Genomic DNA, 17,677 nt, shown 5'->3' with positions numbered 1-17,677 from the left:
AAAAATATCTCTGTGACTTTAAAAAAAAAGTCTACCTATTTTTTTAAACGAACCAGACCCGGCCCATCAGAAGAAAAAAATTACTATGTGGCTTTAGAAAAGTATGTCTACTCAAAAAAAATGGGTAGACTTTTTCACGTGACATTTTTTTAATTAAAAAATAACCTAAATGATTTTCTTTTAAAAAAAATCATCAGCGAAAAGGGTATATTTGCACCATTTTGTAACGGCAGGGGTATATTTGCACCATTTTGTAACGGCAGGAGTATATATACACCACTTTTATAACAAATGATATATCCGCTCTAAATCACAAAGTTGAGATGTATATTTGCATTTTGTCCTATTTTTTATCATAAATTTTAAATTTTGTTTTCTTAGTTTTATACTCGCTGAAAATATTATCGGGAGAATAGTGGGGCATGAGAAGGCCCAAGGACGACAAATGACAATGAAGTGCTTTGTTACGGAAAAGTCTTCTCAACCAGTCTTGTTCCTTTCCACTCTGTCCATTATTTGAATTTCTTTTAGTTTTCTTTATCATCTTTATTGATTTGTTTTTTTCCATTGAAAATTCTAACCCATTTTATAAGCAAAACCCCATACATTATGTGGGGATGGTTTGTTTCAAACACGCGCGAGAAACACAGCGAAAAAGAAGAGCTCTCCTTAATTGGCGGTGACTTTTAGATATTGTAATGTTTTATTTTGAAAAGTTGACATAATTGGAAAATGACAAAAAGAAAAAAAGAAGGTAGACGAAGAGGATCTCCTTCTTCTTCTTCCTTCTTTCAAACCACAATTATTTTCTCAAGAGTTAATTATAATCAATAATCTAATACCCTTTTTCTCATTTGTTTTATTACTAAACTCTTTTAATTATCTTTCTTTGGAAGAATATCAAGAAACAGAGATCATTTCTGGTAATTCTTGCAATCCCTTATTTTTTTTTTTCTGTTTATGTTTTCATCAACTAATGATCAAGAATTATGCTGTACATATATTAATCTGTAATATTTGGAGCATGGATAATGTTTCTTGTTTAATTATTGAATTTAATGTTTGATGATTGGTTATTCTTGTTTTTCCTTGTATGCATATGCTTCCTTTGACTGCTGAATTATATTATGCCAAGGAACAATCTTTGCATACTGAAAGTGTTATATGTAATTAAAACCAAGTTTAGCTCACTTTTGATCCTTTTTTTTTTTTTTTTGGTCAATGCCACACTAGGGATCATGCTTGTGGGCATTAATTTTTTTTTTTTTTGGATAAATTGTGGGTATTAATTGTTTTGCATGTTTGTCATCCCTGTTTGATGAGACCTTATTATGTTCTACGAGGGAACTTGTAACTTATCTCGTGAAAAGGTTAATGATTTATTATATGAATAAAAATGGAAAAGCAAACGAACAAAAAGATTATATGTGGAAGTTAATAAAATGTGAAGCTCTTAGAGATATAAGCGGTCGTGTTCATGGTTTTAATTTTAAACATTTGCTAGTTGTCATATATCTATGTGTTGTTTCTTGTACTTTGATTATCTTATTTATTTGTGGTAGCTACTGCTCCTTTTTTTCAGACTGGTTTATCATGGCTTATTCGCTTTCGTTATTTCTTTTATATTGCTTTGAATTGCTTGTCCATATGCCGAGGGTCTATAGGAAATAGCCTCTCTACCTCCCAAGGTAGGGGTAAGGTCTACGTACACTCTACCCTCCCTATATACCCCTTTGTGGGATTTCACTAGGTATGTTGTTGTTGCTAGTTGTTATATGTGTATGCGTGGTAAGGAGCCTCAATCAGCTTAATTAGATGTGGTTAAGGTGTCAAAAACCAGAAGTAGTCCTACTATTTTTGTTGTCAACTGTTAATATCATGTTTTTCTGTCTCTTAAATATATTTATCTATGAGATTTAATGCAACATCATATCTTTAAGATAACGTTGTTCAGGGTCTTCAATAACTATTAAGTCCTAAAATTTAGCGCAACTCAATCGATCACCAAGGACAAGACTGATGTTGTGGACAAATATCTTCATGAATCTGGAATCTGACTGTGAATGGATAAAATGACTAGCTAGCTGCTTAGAGTATAGGATGTGGATGTGATTAGTTAAACATCAGGCCGAGTTAATTGAGTTGCATTTTGAGCTACCAATTGTTAAAATACTTGTTTAAGTATTACTACACCATGAATTGCAGAAAAGTTGTATCTGTTAACTGGACTGTAATTTTTGTTCCTGCTGGTGTATGGTTGTGCGTGCTTTAATTGGTATCAGCCTCATTGACAAAGTTAGTTGTCATCTTTTATTATATTTGAGCTACACGGCGTTCTCTAGGTACTAGATTTTATTCCCCAGCTAATAAACTAAATCACTGCACATTTTAAGTTTGCGTATTTAGCATTCATAATTTTTTATGATTAGTTGTGTGTTTTCTAGATTTCAAAGCCAAATGAAAGACTATCTGCTATCTGATACCCTTTGTGCATATGGCTAATCTAATCGGAGGATGAAGCTTCACATGATTTCTGCACATGCTGCTTTAGGATTCTTGCATATCTAACATATCAGTTTGAAAGAAGTGAGACCCAAATTCAAGCTGCTTTCATATTTTTATTGGTTTAAAGACTCATCTACTATACCTGGTATTAATGTGCTAAGCTGCAGTTCTGCTAAGCTCCAAGTGTAGGCATTGTGCTCGTCATGCATTAATTTGCTGATGAAGTTTACTGACGTTTATGACTTTGACATTATCTGCTATGGTGATTACTGAATGAAGAATCTTCTGGTGATGGAAAAAGGAAGATTCAATTATTTAATGTTTCCCCGTCAAGTTGATTTTTGTAATTCCTTATCTATATTGGGGGCCCGAAATAGAACTTGTTACATTCTTTCTACATGAATGCTAATGAGTGTATAAACTACTATAAGGGTTCAAGTTCTCTATGTAGGAGTATTTACCATGTAATTTCTTTTCAATAAAATTTACTCTACAAACTCGAGTTTTATCACTTCGGAAACCTTGAAGGATGATTTTTCCATGTCTACTTCTACTGTTTCATCAGTATTTCGTGAAGCAGTTTGCTGCACGAAATGATATTGCAAAGCTACTAGGCACTGACTGCTTTTTTCTAAGTGCAGCAACCATACTATCAGCATGTGCGTTAGTACAAATAGATAGAGTAGACATTTCAGGTATTTCATCCGATTGTTCTTTCAACCTACTGAGTTTGATGTGTGATGGAAGTTTCGTATATCTTGTATTTGTAGTTTCATGAGAAGTGTCTACCAATGTTGGCACAGGAACTGAAGTTCAGAAAGTTTCGTTGAAAGTTTGCTTATGTCCCTGCTCTGAGCAAACACAAGTGGAACATTTGGTTATATGGAAAAACTGATAGGCCTTAGAAGATGCGCATTGGGAGGAAAAAAAGGGAGTTCAAACAGCTTTTTATTTTAAAAGGTTCCTTGTGTCCCCGCTAGGAGCGAGGATATACAATCCAAGGAGTTGGTTATATGGAAAAACTGCTAATAAGCTTTGGAAGTTTAGGTTTTACATGGACAATCCTAAACTAGGAGTAATCTCACCATAGAATGGTGTCTCCTTATTCCTTAATGAGAGTACTGAAGAAGAGAAAATTTTAAAGGATGACAAAAAGTATCACAGATCTATGTTTTGTGATGCTGACTGGGTACTTTTTCATTTCTCATTTTCCTTGGTTTTGTGTTGCTATTTTTTTTCCCTGGGTTTTATTTTGTTGAGTAGGAAGGGGGACGGAGCAGGAGACGAGCAGCTGGATATCTTTTTTATTATTTCCATAGTATGCATATGTAGTGAGTTGTAGACCACAACTGGATCTTAAATAACCACATAAGCAGTAAGGACTGTACCTCTCTAGTGTGATCTTTTACTCCTCCTTTTTATGCGATTCATTGATGAAAATATTAGGAAAATATCAACCCTCAGGGGTTGGCCTGGTGGCAATTGACTTGAGCCTTGGGGTGCTCCCTTTCAAGGTCTCAAGTTCAAAACCCGCTAGGTGCAAACAATTTCTGAGGGCCATCGGACTGGGGAAACCCTGAATTACCCGTGGTGCACTTGCGGGAAACTCCTTGCCGAGGGCCTGTGCTCCCCCGGGATTAGTCGGGGCTCAAAGAGACTCGGACACCCGGCGCTAATAAAAAAAAATAAAAAAAATATTAGGAAAATATCATGATCAGTTGATTTATAAATCTTCATTTGATAAGTTAAACTCAAATAACAAATGCACTTGCTGACAAGACTACTGGTTATTTGATCATCAAATTCCTAGTACTTCTCTTGTTGAAATTGAATAGCTTGGTTGACTTCTCTTCTTCTATAAGTAAAAACTGTCTCATAATTCTTTATTGAGTGGGAATTCAAGAAAAATTACTTGATGGGAAGTGCGTGGGATAGTCCGGGTTGTTTTGGTCTGTTTCGCTGGCAATGTAAATATGATATTGCATTAACTAGTGGTATAGGACAAGTATTCCATTTACAGAAAAGATTATAGCTTATTTGGGAAGGAGGAACTCATTAATATTCTTAGTAAGGCATGTCGCTCTAAACCTTCTCGCAAAATTTAACTTTCTTTTTGCTGATTCTAACTAGCAATCCTCAAATGAATGAATGATCGTGTATATGCTGTAGTGCAGAAACTTCAAAATAGGAAAAGTGGGTGCAGTTGCTTAAGTTTTACAGAAAAGCCGTTTGATATCTCCAATTCAGTAGTTCACCTCCTGGTAAAATGGTTGGAGGTGTTTGTTTACTGAAGAGGTTATATACCTCCTTACTTTTCTATGCCAATCTTATTTTTAGGTTCCCAAGTGGTTCATCTCAGCTCTTAATTGGAAATGGAAGATGCAAAAGATGTGAAGGATAATTCTGCCCAAGAATCTGCTCCTGAACCTAAAGTTTCTGTTCCGGAGAAGGATCAATCACATGGTGCAACTCTAACTAGGCAACATATGAATGAAATATCAAACTCCGAAATTCAGGAGTCAGCCGTCGATACTTCTCAGCATTCAAAAGAATCTTTTGACAGATTTCGGATGGAAGATAGTCAAACTCATCCAACAGGAAGTTTAATTTCAGCATCTTCCATTAAATCTGATGGAGCAGGCGACTTTTCAAAAACAGGAACTCTTCAATCAGCTGTGCCAACAGTTCAGCAGGAAGCCTCACCTAAACTAGTAGAGGATGTGAAATCGTTGGAGCCTCCAACAGCTCTCTCAGAAGCCAGTCCATCATCTATATTGGATGCAAAAGCAAGTGATGTATTGCAGCAATTCGATGGTGGTTCCAGTGGTGGTCTTTCGAATCATCCAAAAAATACTGCAGACGGACCAACAGGAGAGAAAGATGCTTCACCTTTATTAACCATGAATTCAAATTCAACATCCCTAAAAGAGGAAAACCAAAAAGAATCTTCTGAACATATTCAATCTGATATTTTAGAATTGGAAAACAATAATGCCTCAATACTTCAGCAAGATAATTCTCCAAGTATTACTCATGTTTCTGCTGATACACCTGCTTTATCCACTCAAGAACAAAAACCTGAAAATAATATTCATGTAGAGGCACCTAACACTGGTCAGTCCCTAGCGAAGGCTTCCAATCTCACAGTTGAGATTCCCGAACCCAGTACCCATTCTAAGCACCCTGAAAACTCTGATATTAACAGAGTTAAAATCGACACTGCAGCACCTATTGAATCTGTAAAGCAAGCGGTTTCCAAATTTGGAGGCATTGTTGACTGGAAGGCTCATCGTGTACAGAGTGTGGAGGTAAGCTCGTGAACCGTTAATATACTCTTTGAATCTTGACTCAGGAAGCCATTTGGCATTCATCTTTTGGACATCTGTCCCACTATGAATTTCTCAACTTAGCTTTCCATTTCTGTCTAATGCAGAGAAGGAAAGTTGTCGATCAAGAACTAGCAAAAGTGCAGGAGAAGATCCCATCGTACAAGAAACAGTCTCAGGCTGCAGAAGAAGCAAAAATGATGGTATTGAAGGAACTAGATAGCACTAAAAGACTGATAGAAGAGTTGAAGCTGAATCTGGAGAGAGCACAAATAGAAGAGCAACAAGCAAAACAGGACTCGGAACTTGCCAAGCTCAGGGTAGAAGAGATGGAGCAAGGGATTGCTGATGAGGCTAGTATCGCAGCCAAGGCACAGCTTGAAGTTGCTAAAGCCAGGCATGTGGCAGCAGTTTCAGAGCTAAAATCTGTGAATTCTGAACTAGAAGATCTTCATAAAGAGTATGACGTATTGGTGTCAGAGAGATATGATGCCATGCAAAAAGCTGAGGAAGCGGTTTCTGCCTCAAAGAAAGTTGAGAAAGAAGTGGAGGATTTGACTATTGAGCTCATCACTACAAAGGAATCTTTGGAGGCTGCACAAGCTGCACATCTGGAGGCAGAGGAACACAAAATTGGAGCAGCAATGGCAAGAGATCAAGACACTCTAAATTGGGAGAAAGAACTAAAGCAGGCAGAAGAGGAGCTTGAGAAGCAAAACCAACAAATACTGTCTGCGAAGGATCTCAAAGCAAAATTAGACACTGCTTCATCTTTGCTACTGGATCTCAAAGCTGAATTTGCTGCTTACATGGAATCAAAGATGAAACAAGAGATGGATGAAGAAGGCAATTTTGGCGAACTATCAGAACCAGAGAAAAGAACTCATGCCGAGATACAAGCAGCGGTGGCCTTGGCTACACGGGAACTTGAAGAACTGAAACGCAAGATTGAGAAAGCAACAGATGAAGTAAATTGCTTGAAGGTGGCCGCAACTTCATTGAAGGAAGAATTAGAAAAAGAAAAATCAAAACTAGCTGCCATCCAGCAGAGAGAAGGCATGGCATCAATTGCTGTAGCATCTCTTGAAACTGAGTTGAAAAGGACCAAGTCAGAGATTGCCCTTGTACAGATGAAAGAGAAAGAAGCAAGAGAAAAAGTGGTGGAGCTTCCCAAGCAATTGCAAGAGGCTGCCCAAGAAGCCGATCGGGCAAAATCACTTGCACAAACAGCTCGTGAAGAGGTGAGAAAGGCAAAGGAAGAAGCAGAGCAAGCAAAGGCAGGAGCAAGTACTATGGAAAGTAGACTACTTGCTGCTAAAAAGGAGATAGAAGCTGCAAAAGCTTCTGAGAAGTTGGCGCTAGAAGCCATCAGTGCTCTGCAAGAGAGTGAATTAGCTCGAAGCACCAACGATGAAGATTCCCCATCTGGAGTAACACTTTCTCTGGAAGAGTATTATGATCTCAGCAAGCTGGCCCATGAGGCAGAGGAGCAAGCTAATAAGAGGGTGGTTGCTGCTATCACCCAAATCGAAGTAGCCAAGGAATCAGAGCTGAGAAGTCTAAGCAGGCTGGAGGAGGTTAATCGTGAGATGACTACTAGTAAGGAAGCTCTGCAAATTGCAATGCAGAAGGAAGAGAAAGCCAAGGAAGGGAAGTTGGCAGTAGAGCAAGAGCTGAGGAAATGGAGGGCTGAGCATGGGCAAAGGCGGAAAGCTGGTGAATCTCTTCCACTGATAAACACTACAAGAAGCCCGACAACGAGTTTTGAGGAGAGTAAAGCATCAAAAACCTATGAGCGTGCACCAGAGGCTGCTTCACTACATCATAGGTCAAGCCCAAGAGCATATGAGCAAGCAAGTAATACTGAAACTGATACATCTCCAGAAGTGAAGATCCCAAAGAAAAAGAAGAGGTCCTTCTTCCCAAGGCTTTTGCTGTTTCTGGGAAGAAAGAAAGCACAGGCCAAGACAGCATGATGCGCTTTGTGGTTTTAGAGAATCTCGTCATTTTATATTATTGTTCCTACGTTTTTCTGGTTGTTTGTCTTGGTTGATGGAGTGTAAATTCTCACTGCTTTTCTATGTACGTCCCGAGCATTATATATTGTAAAATATCAAAATACTTCTCTCACCTTTTGGATTGCTGTTTATAGAACAGAGTAGGGTTGTTATAGGTTTGGCCACGGAGGTCAATAAAGTGATTCTGTAAGTAAATCATCCGCTGGTTCAACTGTTTAATCCTGCTAGTTCTCAGATTCTGAAATATTGGGTTTCTTGGCAGTATGGGTTGTATAATTCAAGTATTTGTGAGTCTTGCGTATCATTTGGTATGCCATTCGATGTTAAACACCTACCCATTAGAATCTTTTATTTGCCATCGCCATAGTATTCTGCTTGTTTGACCTATGTTTTCCACCTAGTGTCATGCACTCCTGATCGAATGCTGTAATGAATAGAGACAATGTGCGTATTGACCGGTTCAGTTGAGATGCTTTTGTTATTTCAAGCACTTACACAGTTATCACATCGTCACATGTGAATGCACGTGTTCATTGATTTGGCGCAAACACCTGGTGTGGATAATAGGAGTTCGGAACCAAAATGACCCCAAAAAAAACCATTTGAACCAAAATAACCCAACAAAAAGAAAAAAGTTACCATAGTACCTTTAACGAAGTAATTTACTGTGTTAAGGACTTAACCGTAACGGCGGGGTTAAGTCCTTTAACGCAATAAATTACTACGTTAAAGGAGCCCCCCCCCCCCCCCCCCCCCTTTTTTTTTCTTTTGGTTAAACTCCTCTTTCTTTACACTTTTTTACATACTTTAGTCATAGATTAATCATGCTTCGGGATTCCGAAACTTCAATATTTTATATAGAACCCTACTTATTTTTGTGTGATTAATAAGGTAGGTTCAATACATCAAGGATAAGCAAAACTTCGGATTGTCGTTTTAGTAGTTGAAAAGTGCTCGAACTCCATTTTTTTTTTAAGACTTCATGTCATTAGCTTTAAGTTATAACAATATGAAAATACTTAAACTTGTTCATTAATAACAAACCGAAAGTAGAAAAAATACAATCATCAAAGAAAGAAAAAGTGTAAAATACATTCATCAATTCATGCCCTTGAGTTGATGCAAAACTAAACATATTAATATTCTTCAAATTAACAACATCATCATAAATTAAACATAAAACTAAAATCACAATATTCTTAATCATCATCAGAATAGAAGTCCTTAATATCGTCCTCAGAACAATATTTTGGGTTTCTTAAGACATTTTTTTTTCTGTAGATGTTAATTCTCTACTTGTTGATGATGCTTGCTTTTCGGCCAACTTTAGCATGTAAAATCTACAACGTCTTGCTAGCATCATATTATTTTATTTTCTAATCCTTTGTATGGCAAGCTCGCATGTTTCTGGACCTATTCGAGGCATGGTTATTGAGTACCTTGTTGGGATCTGAGCGTTGAGATTTTCCAAGTCACGAACAAGACGTTGTGATTTGGCGGTATCAATATGCCTATTCTCGACGTAAACCACAATAACATTCACGTGGATCTGAATATTTCAGCTCGCGAAAATCGTCATTACGCTCTATTAAAAGGTGAGGCTTGAAATCATCTAGCACGAATTCACTGTTATCGGTTGAGGAATCACCAGAATAGTTGCTTTGATTTGAGTTGTCATCACTACTGCTATTCGAATCCTATGGAAAAAATATCGACCAATCTATATTTCTACTATTCGGCATTGAATTTTAAGTAGATACTAAGTAGCAAAAGGCTCTTTATATAGGTATCGAACTCAATAGGTTGTGGGATCATGACTATGACCCCACCAACTTTATTTAATACAGTACAACTATTAATAATATCATGGGGAATCATGGTCAACAGACATCTCACAGTCTGAATCCCACTTGGATCTGAATCTGAAGTAACTATGTTGACAATATTTTACCCTGAGGCAACGTATTTTCATCCAATTGTTCTCTTCGCGAAATTAGTTAAGAGCAAAATTCAACTCTTGTGGAGTGCCACGAGGCATTGACATAGCATGTCTTTTTGGGCGTTTAAGCCCTAGTGACCTCAAGTTTTGTTCCAGTGCTGCAGCCTCCCTAACACACCTATTCCACTCATCCGTCATCATATTGTTGTATCATTGATTGTATATCGTTCGGGTTATTCGAGTATTCAAAATATTCACCCAATTCCTATGTCCTACCCATTGCGTCGAATACGTCTCCTGGAGAGAACGTTGTAATACGACTAATATCTCCAAATTGGTTAAAAAATGACATAATAACTCAATTTTGTGTGGTGGGTAGTTATTCGTCAAATACATTATATAACGCTCGCTAGCATCAAACGCAAATTTTAGATTCAAATTATGACGTTTTTCTGTATGACAACTCCGATTGACAACATAGGGTGCAGATAGCGTAGTAATTTACTACATTATGCCTGCGTTATATATTAATAACACTGTAATTTACTGTGTTATTCTAGCATAACGCAGTAAATTACTGCTCTGTGTCAGAAAAACGCATTAATATGCTGCGCCATACTGACGTAACGCAGTAAATTCATGCGTTATGCAACACTCCGTACTTAATTTGACCTGACGTAACACTGCAAGACACTAATTGCATGCATGCGTTGATTGAATATTCAAACGGAAGATGTTCTAAGTTTCATCCAATTTCTGTATTTTACACAAACTCTAAGTTTCATCCAACTTTTACATTTTGTACTCCTAAATTAGTCAAAAAATGGAAGATGTTCCAAAAATGTTTCTTTATTCTGGGACAGAGAAATTATATTCGAGGAAAATAATTTGCGTTATGACTCCCCCAAAATACCATGTTAAGTTTCCCCTTAACTTAAAATTCTCAAAACTACTCCAAGCCTTGTATAATAGACTACAAGTGAGTAGCAGTGATTTTGATTTAAATATAATTGGAAAATATCCAATATCATTTACGCCGCAAGGCGTAGTTAGTTATGGAGAATGGTACATTCAAGACGATGATTCTTTGACGGATTATTTGAAGGCGCCTTACGATTATATGGAATGCATAACTTTAAACGTCCTTTAAATGTACGTACAGAAGGTCCCCATTAATCGACTTGAAGTCATAGATATAGCTCCTCGAGAAGTCCGAAATAGACCTCGTCAGGCAACTCCATCTAGAATTCAGGCTGAAGTTACTGAAGCGGAACCTACCCATGAACACAATTACCTTGGCATGAACACTTATGAAGGCATTTGAGGAGTCAAATGCCTCTGGAAAGTTTAAGTCTGCAATTTGATGGGCAGTGGTAAATTATTATTATTATTATTATTATGTGTAGTAGCATATGTGTATTACTTGAATGCTACTAATGATGTTGATTATATTTTTTAGGGGTTATACACCTACTCAAAATGATGGTCCTTCCTCAAGTTTCGGTGCAGTTGATTACTATCAGTACATCTACTTTTTTAACATCAATAGTATTATTTGATGTCTAGTAGTTAAAATACTCTAGTTTCTTATGTTGGGAGAATGTGGTCGTTGCACCAAATTATAGGCAAAGACCTGCTCTGGATGGTCTGGATTATCCGAATTATATAGTGACATCATCGAGTGATAGTGAGGAAATACCTAATGTGGAAGAAAGTGAAGACAAAGAAAGTAAGGATGAGGTTGAGGTTGGTACTAATCCTCAATATCAAGTAGAACTGTTGCAAGACATGATGAATAGTCCGGCACACCAGGAAGAACTGAATTCACAGTACCCATTTGAACAGCAAGCGCCTATGCCGCAAAGCCAATTTCAACAGCAAGAGTCGACTCCGATTCAGTGACATTCCGATGAGATCCCCTATCTTGATCATCTTCAAGATTGCCCCATGCCTTTGTCTTTACTAGGGATGATGATCATATTCGGTGAAGTTTGTGGAAAGAGCCAGTGGATCTTGTAAAACAGAGGTTCATATTGAAAAAGGCATGATTTTCAACTCGAAAAAATCGTTGCAAAGGGTTGTTAATATTTATTTTATCCAGGGGATGAGGGAGTTCAAAGTTGACGATTCCACTAGAAAACTTTGGCGATTGGTCTGCAAGCAAAAAAATCAAGGTTGCCAATGGATGCTCCGTAGTACGGGGACTGCTGAAAAGATTTGGACTATTTCAAAGTTCTACACAAGGCACACTTGTGATACGGGTGACCTCCCAGATGATCATTCCAATCTAGGTACCAATATGATTGCTGCTGTGTTAGTTGGCGACATTGCAAAAAGCCGAAGGTATCCCATTCACCTAAATTTATTTTAATTTTGATGTTAATACGATGTTCCTCGTTGCTATATGTTGATATTTGAACTTATCCAGGCACATTAAAGATTGTATTACAGCCATCCTGAAAGTATATCGCAAAACCGTTAGTAGGCAGAAGGCGTATCTTGGGCATAGGCGTGCACGTGAGATAGTCTACGGCAATTGGGAGGGCTCTTTCAGGACGTTACCGAAATACATGATGGCTCTACAATACTTCAATCGTAGTACTGTTGTTGAATGGAAGCTCAAATCGAAGCCTGGTGTGCCTGGAAATATTTTTGAGTTTGTGTTTTGGGCATTCAAACTATGCATTGATGGTTTTGCTCATTGTTGGCCAGTAATATCAATAGATGGAACAAATATGTACTGTATATATGACGTAAAACTGCTAATTGCAGTTGGAATAGATGCAAATGGATCTATATTCCCTCTAGCTTTTGCAATTACAGCTAATGAGAGCACTAATACATGGACTATGTTTTTGAACTACTTGAGGCAACACGTTATTAAGGATAGTATGGGCATATGTGTTATATCAGACAGAAATGCCGGCATATTGAGCAATATGTTTAATTTGCATAGGTGGCAGCCGCCCTTTGCCTACCATCGTTATTGTTTAAGGCATTTGAAGGCAAACTTTCAAAAGGCATATCGAAGCCCAGCACTTTGCAATTGGATGTGAGCGGCTGTAACAGAGCATCAGGAGAAGAAGTTTCACCCGCAGATGGAGATTATTAAGCGGGCGGATGAGGAAGCCTTCCATTGGTTGAATAAAATTGATAAAGAGAAATGGACATTACACCAGGAAGAAGGTAGCTAGGCGATGGGGAATGCTGACAACAAACAACTCTGAGTCATTCAATGTCTTGTTGAAATTTACACGGGGACTACCTGTCACCGCAATGGTGAGAATGGCTTTTAATCAGGTTGTGGAGCGGTTTGTCACTATATAAAAAGAGGCCAAAGGACTTGCGGCAGACGGTCTACAATGGATGCCAAAACCTTCACAATTGTTCGAGTATCACAAATTTAAGGCTCAGCAACATGACCGGATAGAGTACAACTATGCAGAGCGCATATTTGAACTCACAACAAGTGTGCACCAAGGTAAATGAGGTAACATCCACACAATTTATGAGATTCCAAGAACATGCACATATGGCAAGTGGCAATCATATCACATGCCATGTTCTCATGCCTTCAAGTGTTTTATCACAATGGGAAAGAATGCTTCCACGTACGTGGCTAAGGAATAGAGAGTTAAAAATTATGCAAAAACGTATGCTGGAAGGTTCTACCCACTTGGTAGTGAGAGTTATTGGCCACCGGATCCATTTCCATGGTTGCAAATAAAGCATTTATCCGTAAATTAAAAAAGAAAGCATACTCCCGTATTCCTAATGAAATGGATGTTCCACCAGGGAGATGCACTCGAAAATGCTCATTTTGCAATTATGTTGGTCATGATAAGCGTAAGTGTCCCTTACGGCATGGTGGTCAAAATACATCTCGCAGTGGAAGTACCACTCGTGGCGGAGGAAACTTTCGTGGGGGTGGCAGATCTAGTGGTGGTGGCAGAAGATCAACTCAAGGGCATGAATTGATGAATGTATTTTAAGTTTTTTCTTTCTTTGATGATTGTATATTTACTACTTTCGGTTTGTTATTAATGAACAAGTTTAAGTATTTTCATATTGTTATGAATGACGCAATTTAATATTTTAAGATTGGTATGAATGATGCAATTTTGACTAAAAAAAAAAAGCACGCTTAAATCTAAACCCTAAAACATAAATAACTTAAAGCTAATGACACCAAGTCTTCAAACAAAAATGGAGTTCGAACACTTTTCAACCACTAAAACCACAATCCAAAGTTTTGCTTATCCTTGATGTATTGAGCCTACCTTATTAATCGCACAAAAATAAGTAGGGTTCTATATAAAATATTGAAGTTTTGGAGTCCCGAAGCATGATTAATCTATGACTAAAGTATGTAAAAAAGTGTAAAGAAAGAGGAGTTTAACCAAAAGAAAAAAAAAAAAGGGGGGGGGGGGGGGGGGGGGGGGGCTCCTTTAACGTAGTAATTTATTGCGTTAAAGGACTTAACCCTGCCGTTACGGTTAAGTCCTTAACACAGTAAATTACTTCGTTAAAGGTACTATGGTAACTTTTTTTTGTTAGTGTATTTTGGTTTAAATGGTCTTTTTTGGGGTCATTTTGGTTCCGGACTCGGATAATAGTTCTCCTTGACGTGGCCTAAAGATCATCCTTAGATCAGCCAGCATTTGATCTTTGTGTTTAAACCATATGATACCATCCTCTATCCCATATGCTAGCGTATTATTTCCTCCATTGACCATTGCTCTCTACATGTCCTACTATTATATTGTCAGAAATGGAAGGACATGATTGATACACAGAAGTTTCTTATACAAGGTTGCTTGCTTTACTGAGTGGCCTTTGTATGAATACATTTAAGTATGCCATGTTTTAAAGAAACTCCAACAATCAAGAACTCGATGTAGCAATAGTTTGAAGAATTGTTTTGTGCCATGGATTGGAGAGATGCTCGATCAGATTGTCGATAGGACCAACATGAGTAACAGAAGCCTGGACGAAGATACCCAGCATAGCCACCATAGCTAGCCGTCCTACAAAACAGAGGGAAGTATAAATATTGGACAAGACTTGAAAGCACTAAAAGAATGATGCATCTTAACAAACCGTTTTTAATCTCTTTCAGCTTCCAGTCTTTAGCATTCTTGATATCTTTTGCAATTCCAAGAGGATTCAATATAGGGCCACCAGGATATCTGCTAAACGTCAAAGATTTCGGCTATGCTTAGTAGGAGCATAAGCACGCTCAGAGGTGAATCCAAAATCTAAAGTCTATGCATTCAGAATGAGAATCCAGAATAAATGTACGCTTATTATATGTATATACATCTTAATTTAGCATCTGTATACGTAATTTGAACAGAAAACAATGGGTTTAGTTGAAACCATAGAAGCTGCCTGGATCCATCTATATCATGCCTTCTCTACTCCCGCACTAACAAGGGTGCACGGGATAAGCCCTTTTAGTATATGGATACCATTTTTAGGCAAACAAGAATATGTAATTTACCCCGGTTCAAGGCCTTCCAGTGCGGCTTCTAGTCCAAAAAAAGATCCAGTCTTTGCTTGAGAGCCAGGATTAAGAAAATCCATGTACCTTTTTGTTTCAACGAACCTGTACAAAAAAGAAATCAGATAGAGGGAAAGTTACTGGGGATATTATATAGATTGTCCAGAATCAACATTGTGCTAACAGGTTAAACATTTTACCCCATTAATAATAGTTGAATAATGAGCAGAGTTCTTGTGCTGGCAATATTAAATTTTGTAGCTCCTGCTTCATACCACACTGGCAAGTCCCTTATTCCCGTCACACGAAGCAACTAAAAAGAAAATCCAACCAGAAATGTTAAGCTACAGTGTGACATTTTCCAAGTGAATTTTTTTTTTAAAACTTTGACATATCTAGAAGTATTAGATGACTTACATCAGTTAAAAGAATTCCAGCAACCCCAGCCATGGCGAAGCGGGCATGAACAAGTTCTGCTTGTACATACCATCTCAAACTTTCAGGATCCTCTCCAAGTCCTAGTGGATCAAAACCAAAATCTCCAGCAAGACTATAGAAGAACTAAAAAGTATCAGCCACTAAGGTACGAAAATTCATATCTCATAGCCGGTCGAATAAATTGGTGATCTCTTTGGGTTCAAGGCTAAGAATGACAAAGCTTGCTGGGTTTTTAAAAGATGGGGCAGCAAAAACCATTGGAAGATTGTTAAAAGTGTCTCTCAATAATTTTACTAAACATAAAAAGGCTTTAAATAGCCAACTTGAAAACATAATCTCCAGAAAATCTTCATAACAATAATTCAAAAAAGCTACAATATCTCAACAAACTAAAACAACCTAATAGAAATTTAAAATTCAAAAAACTAGATTCATCCTAAAACTAACCAACTTATTATGCTAAAAAATTACTACAGTAACTGAATCAATTTCCAACAAAGCTCCTAGTAAAGGAGCGCCCTCCCTTTAGTGGGCCCTACGTAGCATGAAATTAGTCGGGCGAGTAAGCAATGAATACTAGACGGTTAAACAAATAAAAAAAAGAAGCTAATATTTATCCAATTGCAAGGAGCTTACGTTCCATCAAGATAAGGTGGAGGGTCAAGCCCAGGAAGCCATGTTGGCCTTTGTTGAGCTTGAACCACAGTTGTGCATGGCCTTAGAGAATGTCCTGTTCTAGCAGTCCAATTAGTGCCTTTCAAAGCAACAGAAGTTTTACATATACTCTTTCCATGGAAAGATGAACCATAGAATGCCAGAATTTGGAAACTTCTCCCCACTGTAATGTCCATATCTTATTCTATCAACTTCCAATAACAAACTGATCAATTGGTCACGGGGGAGTAAGCAAAGGTCCATAGTACAGATAATATCCAAAAGTTAGCTTTGCAGCGTTACAAATAAGATAGGAGGGGGCCCACTTAACCCTTTTCTTCTATGTCACATGTTTGATGAAATAAAACAATTTTTTCTCAAGGTGTTTGAATTGGCCTCATAGCCTTTAATCAGCTATTAAGTGACGGATTGTTGTGCTTTCACGTAAATTGGTTCGTTGTTAAAAGAGACGGGGAATATAGCAATTGACCAGAGAAAATGCCAACCCCTACAATTTCTAAGATCATGATTCCAATGAATATACCAATCTATTATTGCAATAAAATTCACTACTTTGAGGGGAGATTATCTTATATGGTCATCCAAGCATATATAACAAAGTCATTTATCTTTAGTTTACATCAACAAAGTCACTCAAGTTAGATCTACCAAGTCATTATAACTAAAAATCTATAAGGATAATTTCATAAACCTCCTCTCAAGTTTGGTTTTGTGACACTGACTTTCATTGTAGTTAATAATAGTTTGTTTACCTCCCTTATTTTAATTTTCTATCACACCCCAACCTTGGGGGGGGGGGGGGGGTGTGGCCCGCACTCGGCATCCGAAGGCCCGAGCGAACCAACCATGGCATCTGTGACATGTAATATGAATAATGGGCCGACAAGGCCGCTATATGACACTAACAAGAACCAAATGTATCAACCTGCACGCAGAAGAACCCAACAACAACCTATATATATATATATATAGCTAAGGCCAACAAGGCTATATCATGGTCATGCCAACTGTACAGGGGGACCGACAAGGCCAAGCAAAACATATATACACTGACAACTGGTCTGCAAGCCTCTAAAAGAGTAACACAATATCAACAGGTCAGGACAGGGCCCAGACATATCCCAAAACTATACATATACATATGCACTGTACCTATGGACTTAGAACCAGCAACTCCGAAGAAGTGGAGTGCGACACTCAATCGCTGATCTCGGTGTCCTACTGCGAAGGAGCGTCGGCCTGTCTATCAGCACCTCGGGGCATGAACACAGTG

At 37.9% G+C, this 17,677-nt stretch overlaps 2 protein-coding genes across 11 annotated transcripts; one reads left to right on the top strand and one right to left on the bottom strand.

Annotated features, from left to right (window-relative positions):
• Nucleotides 1-534: 534 nt before the first annotated feature.
• Nucleotides 535-8,153, top strand: LOC132616735 (protein WEAK CHLOROPLAST MOVEMENT UNDER BLUE LIGHT 1-like). 10 transcript variants are annotated; one of them, XM_060331353.1, is made up of 6 exons: nt 602-679; nt 897-923; nt 3,147-3,200; nt 3,309-3,694; nt 4,843-5,813; nt 5,939-8,153. In XM_060331353.1, exons 5-6 carry the CDS (start codon nt 4,878-4,880, stop codon nt 7,805-7,807), a joined length of 2,805 nt encoding a protein of 934 aa, XP_060187336.1. In that variant the 5' UTR covers nt 602-679; nt 897-923; nt 3,147-3,200; nt 3,309-3,694; nt 4,843-4,877; the 3' UTR covers nt 7,808-8,153. The 10 variants fall into 10 exon arrangements, with proteins under 10 accessions (XP_060187341.1, XP_060187339.1, XP_060187336.1 ...); XM_060331350.1 differs by lacking the exon at nt 602-679 and having other exon boundaries at nt 717-923; XM_060331352.1 differs by lacking the exon at nt 602-679 and having other exon boundaries at nt 717-923; nt 3,276-3,694.
• A 6,332-nt stretch (nt 8,154-14,485) lies between these two features.
• Nucleotides 14,486-16,636, bottom strand: LOC132617137 (photosystem I chlorophyll a/b-binding protein 5, chloroplastic). Its single transcript, XM_060332064.1, has 6 exons — nt 16,366-16,636; nt 15,709-15,841; nt 15,492-15,604; nt 15,292-15,396; nt 14,889-14,977; nt 14,486-14,815 (listed from the first exon to the last, which is right to left on the bottom strand). Exons 1-6 carry the CDS (start codon nt 16,578-16,580, stop codon nt 14,673-14,675), a joined length of 798 nt encoding a protein of 265 aa, XP_060188047.1. The 5' UTR covers nt 16,581-16,636; the 3' UTR covers nt 14,486-14,672.
• Between the last annotated feature and the right edge of the window lie 1,041 nt (nt 16,637-17,677).

This window comes from Lycium barbarum, chromosome 11 (genome assembly GCF_019175385.1).
Source record: "Lycium barbarum isolate Lr01 chromosome 11, ASM1917538v2, whole genome shotgun sequence".
In the NCBI taxonomy this organism is placed as follows: Eukaryota; Viridiplantae; Streptophyta; class Magnoliopsida; order Solanales; family Solanaceae; genus Lycium; species Lycium barbarum.
The sequence above is the reverse complement of the archived record's forward strand: the minus strand, read 5'-3'. Positions and strand labels throughout refer to the sequence as shown.

Excerpts from the sequence above, each read along its gene's own strand:
- LOC132616735 (XM_060331358.1), top strand. The coding sequence starts at position 4,878 with ATGGAAGATGCAAAAGATGTGAAGGATAATTCTGCCCAAGAATCTGCT. Across the intron at positions 5,814-5,938 it reads ATCGTGTACAGAGTGTGGAG|AGAAGGAAAGTTGTCGATCA; the intron begins GTAAGCTCGTGA and ends TGTCTAATGCAG.
- LOC132617137 (XM_060332064.1), bottom strand. The coding sequence starts at position 16,580 with ATGGACATTACAGTGGGGAGAAGTTTCCAAATTCTGGCATTCTATGGT. Across the intron at positions 15,397-15,491 it reads ATTCAACTATTATTAATGGG|GTTCGTTGAAACAAAAAGGT; the intron begins GTAAAATGTTTA and ends TTTTTTGTACAG. Across the intron at positions 14,816-14,888 it reads GCTGAAAGAGATTAAAAACG|GACGGCTAGCTATGGTGGCT; the intron begins GTTTGTTAAGAT and ends TCTGTTTTGTAG.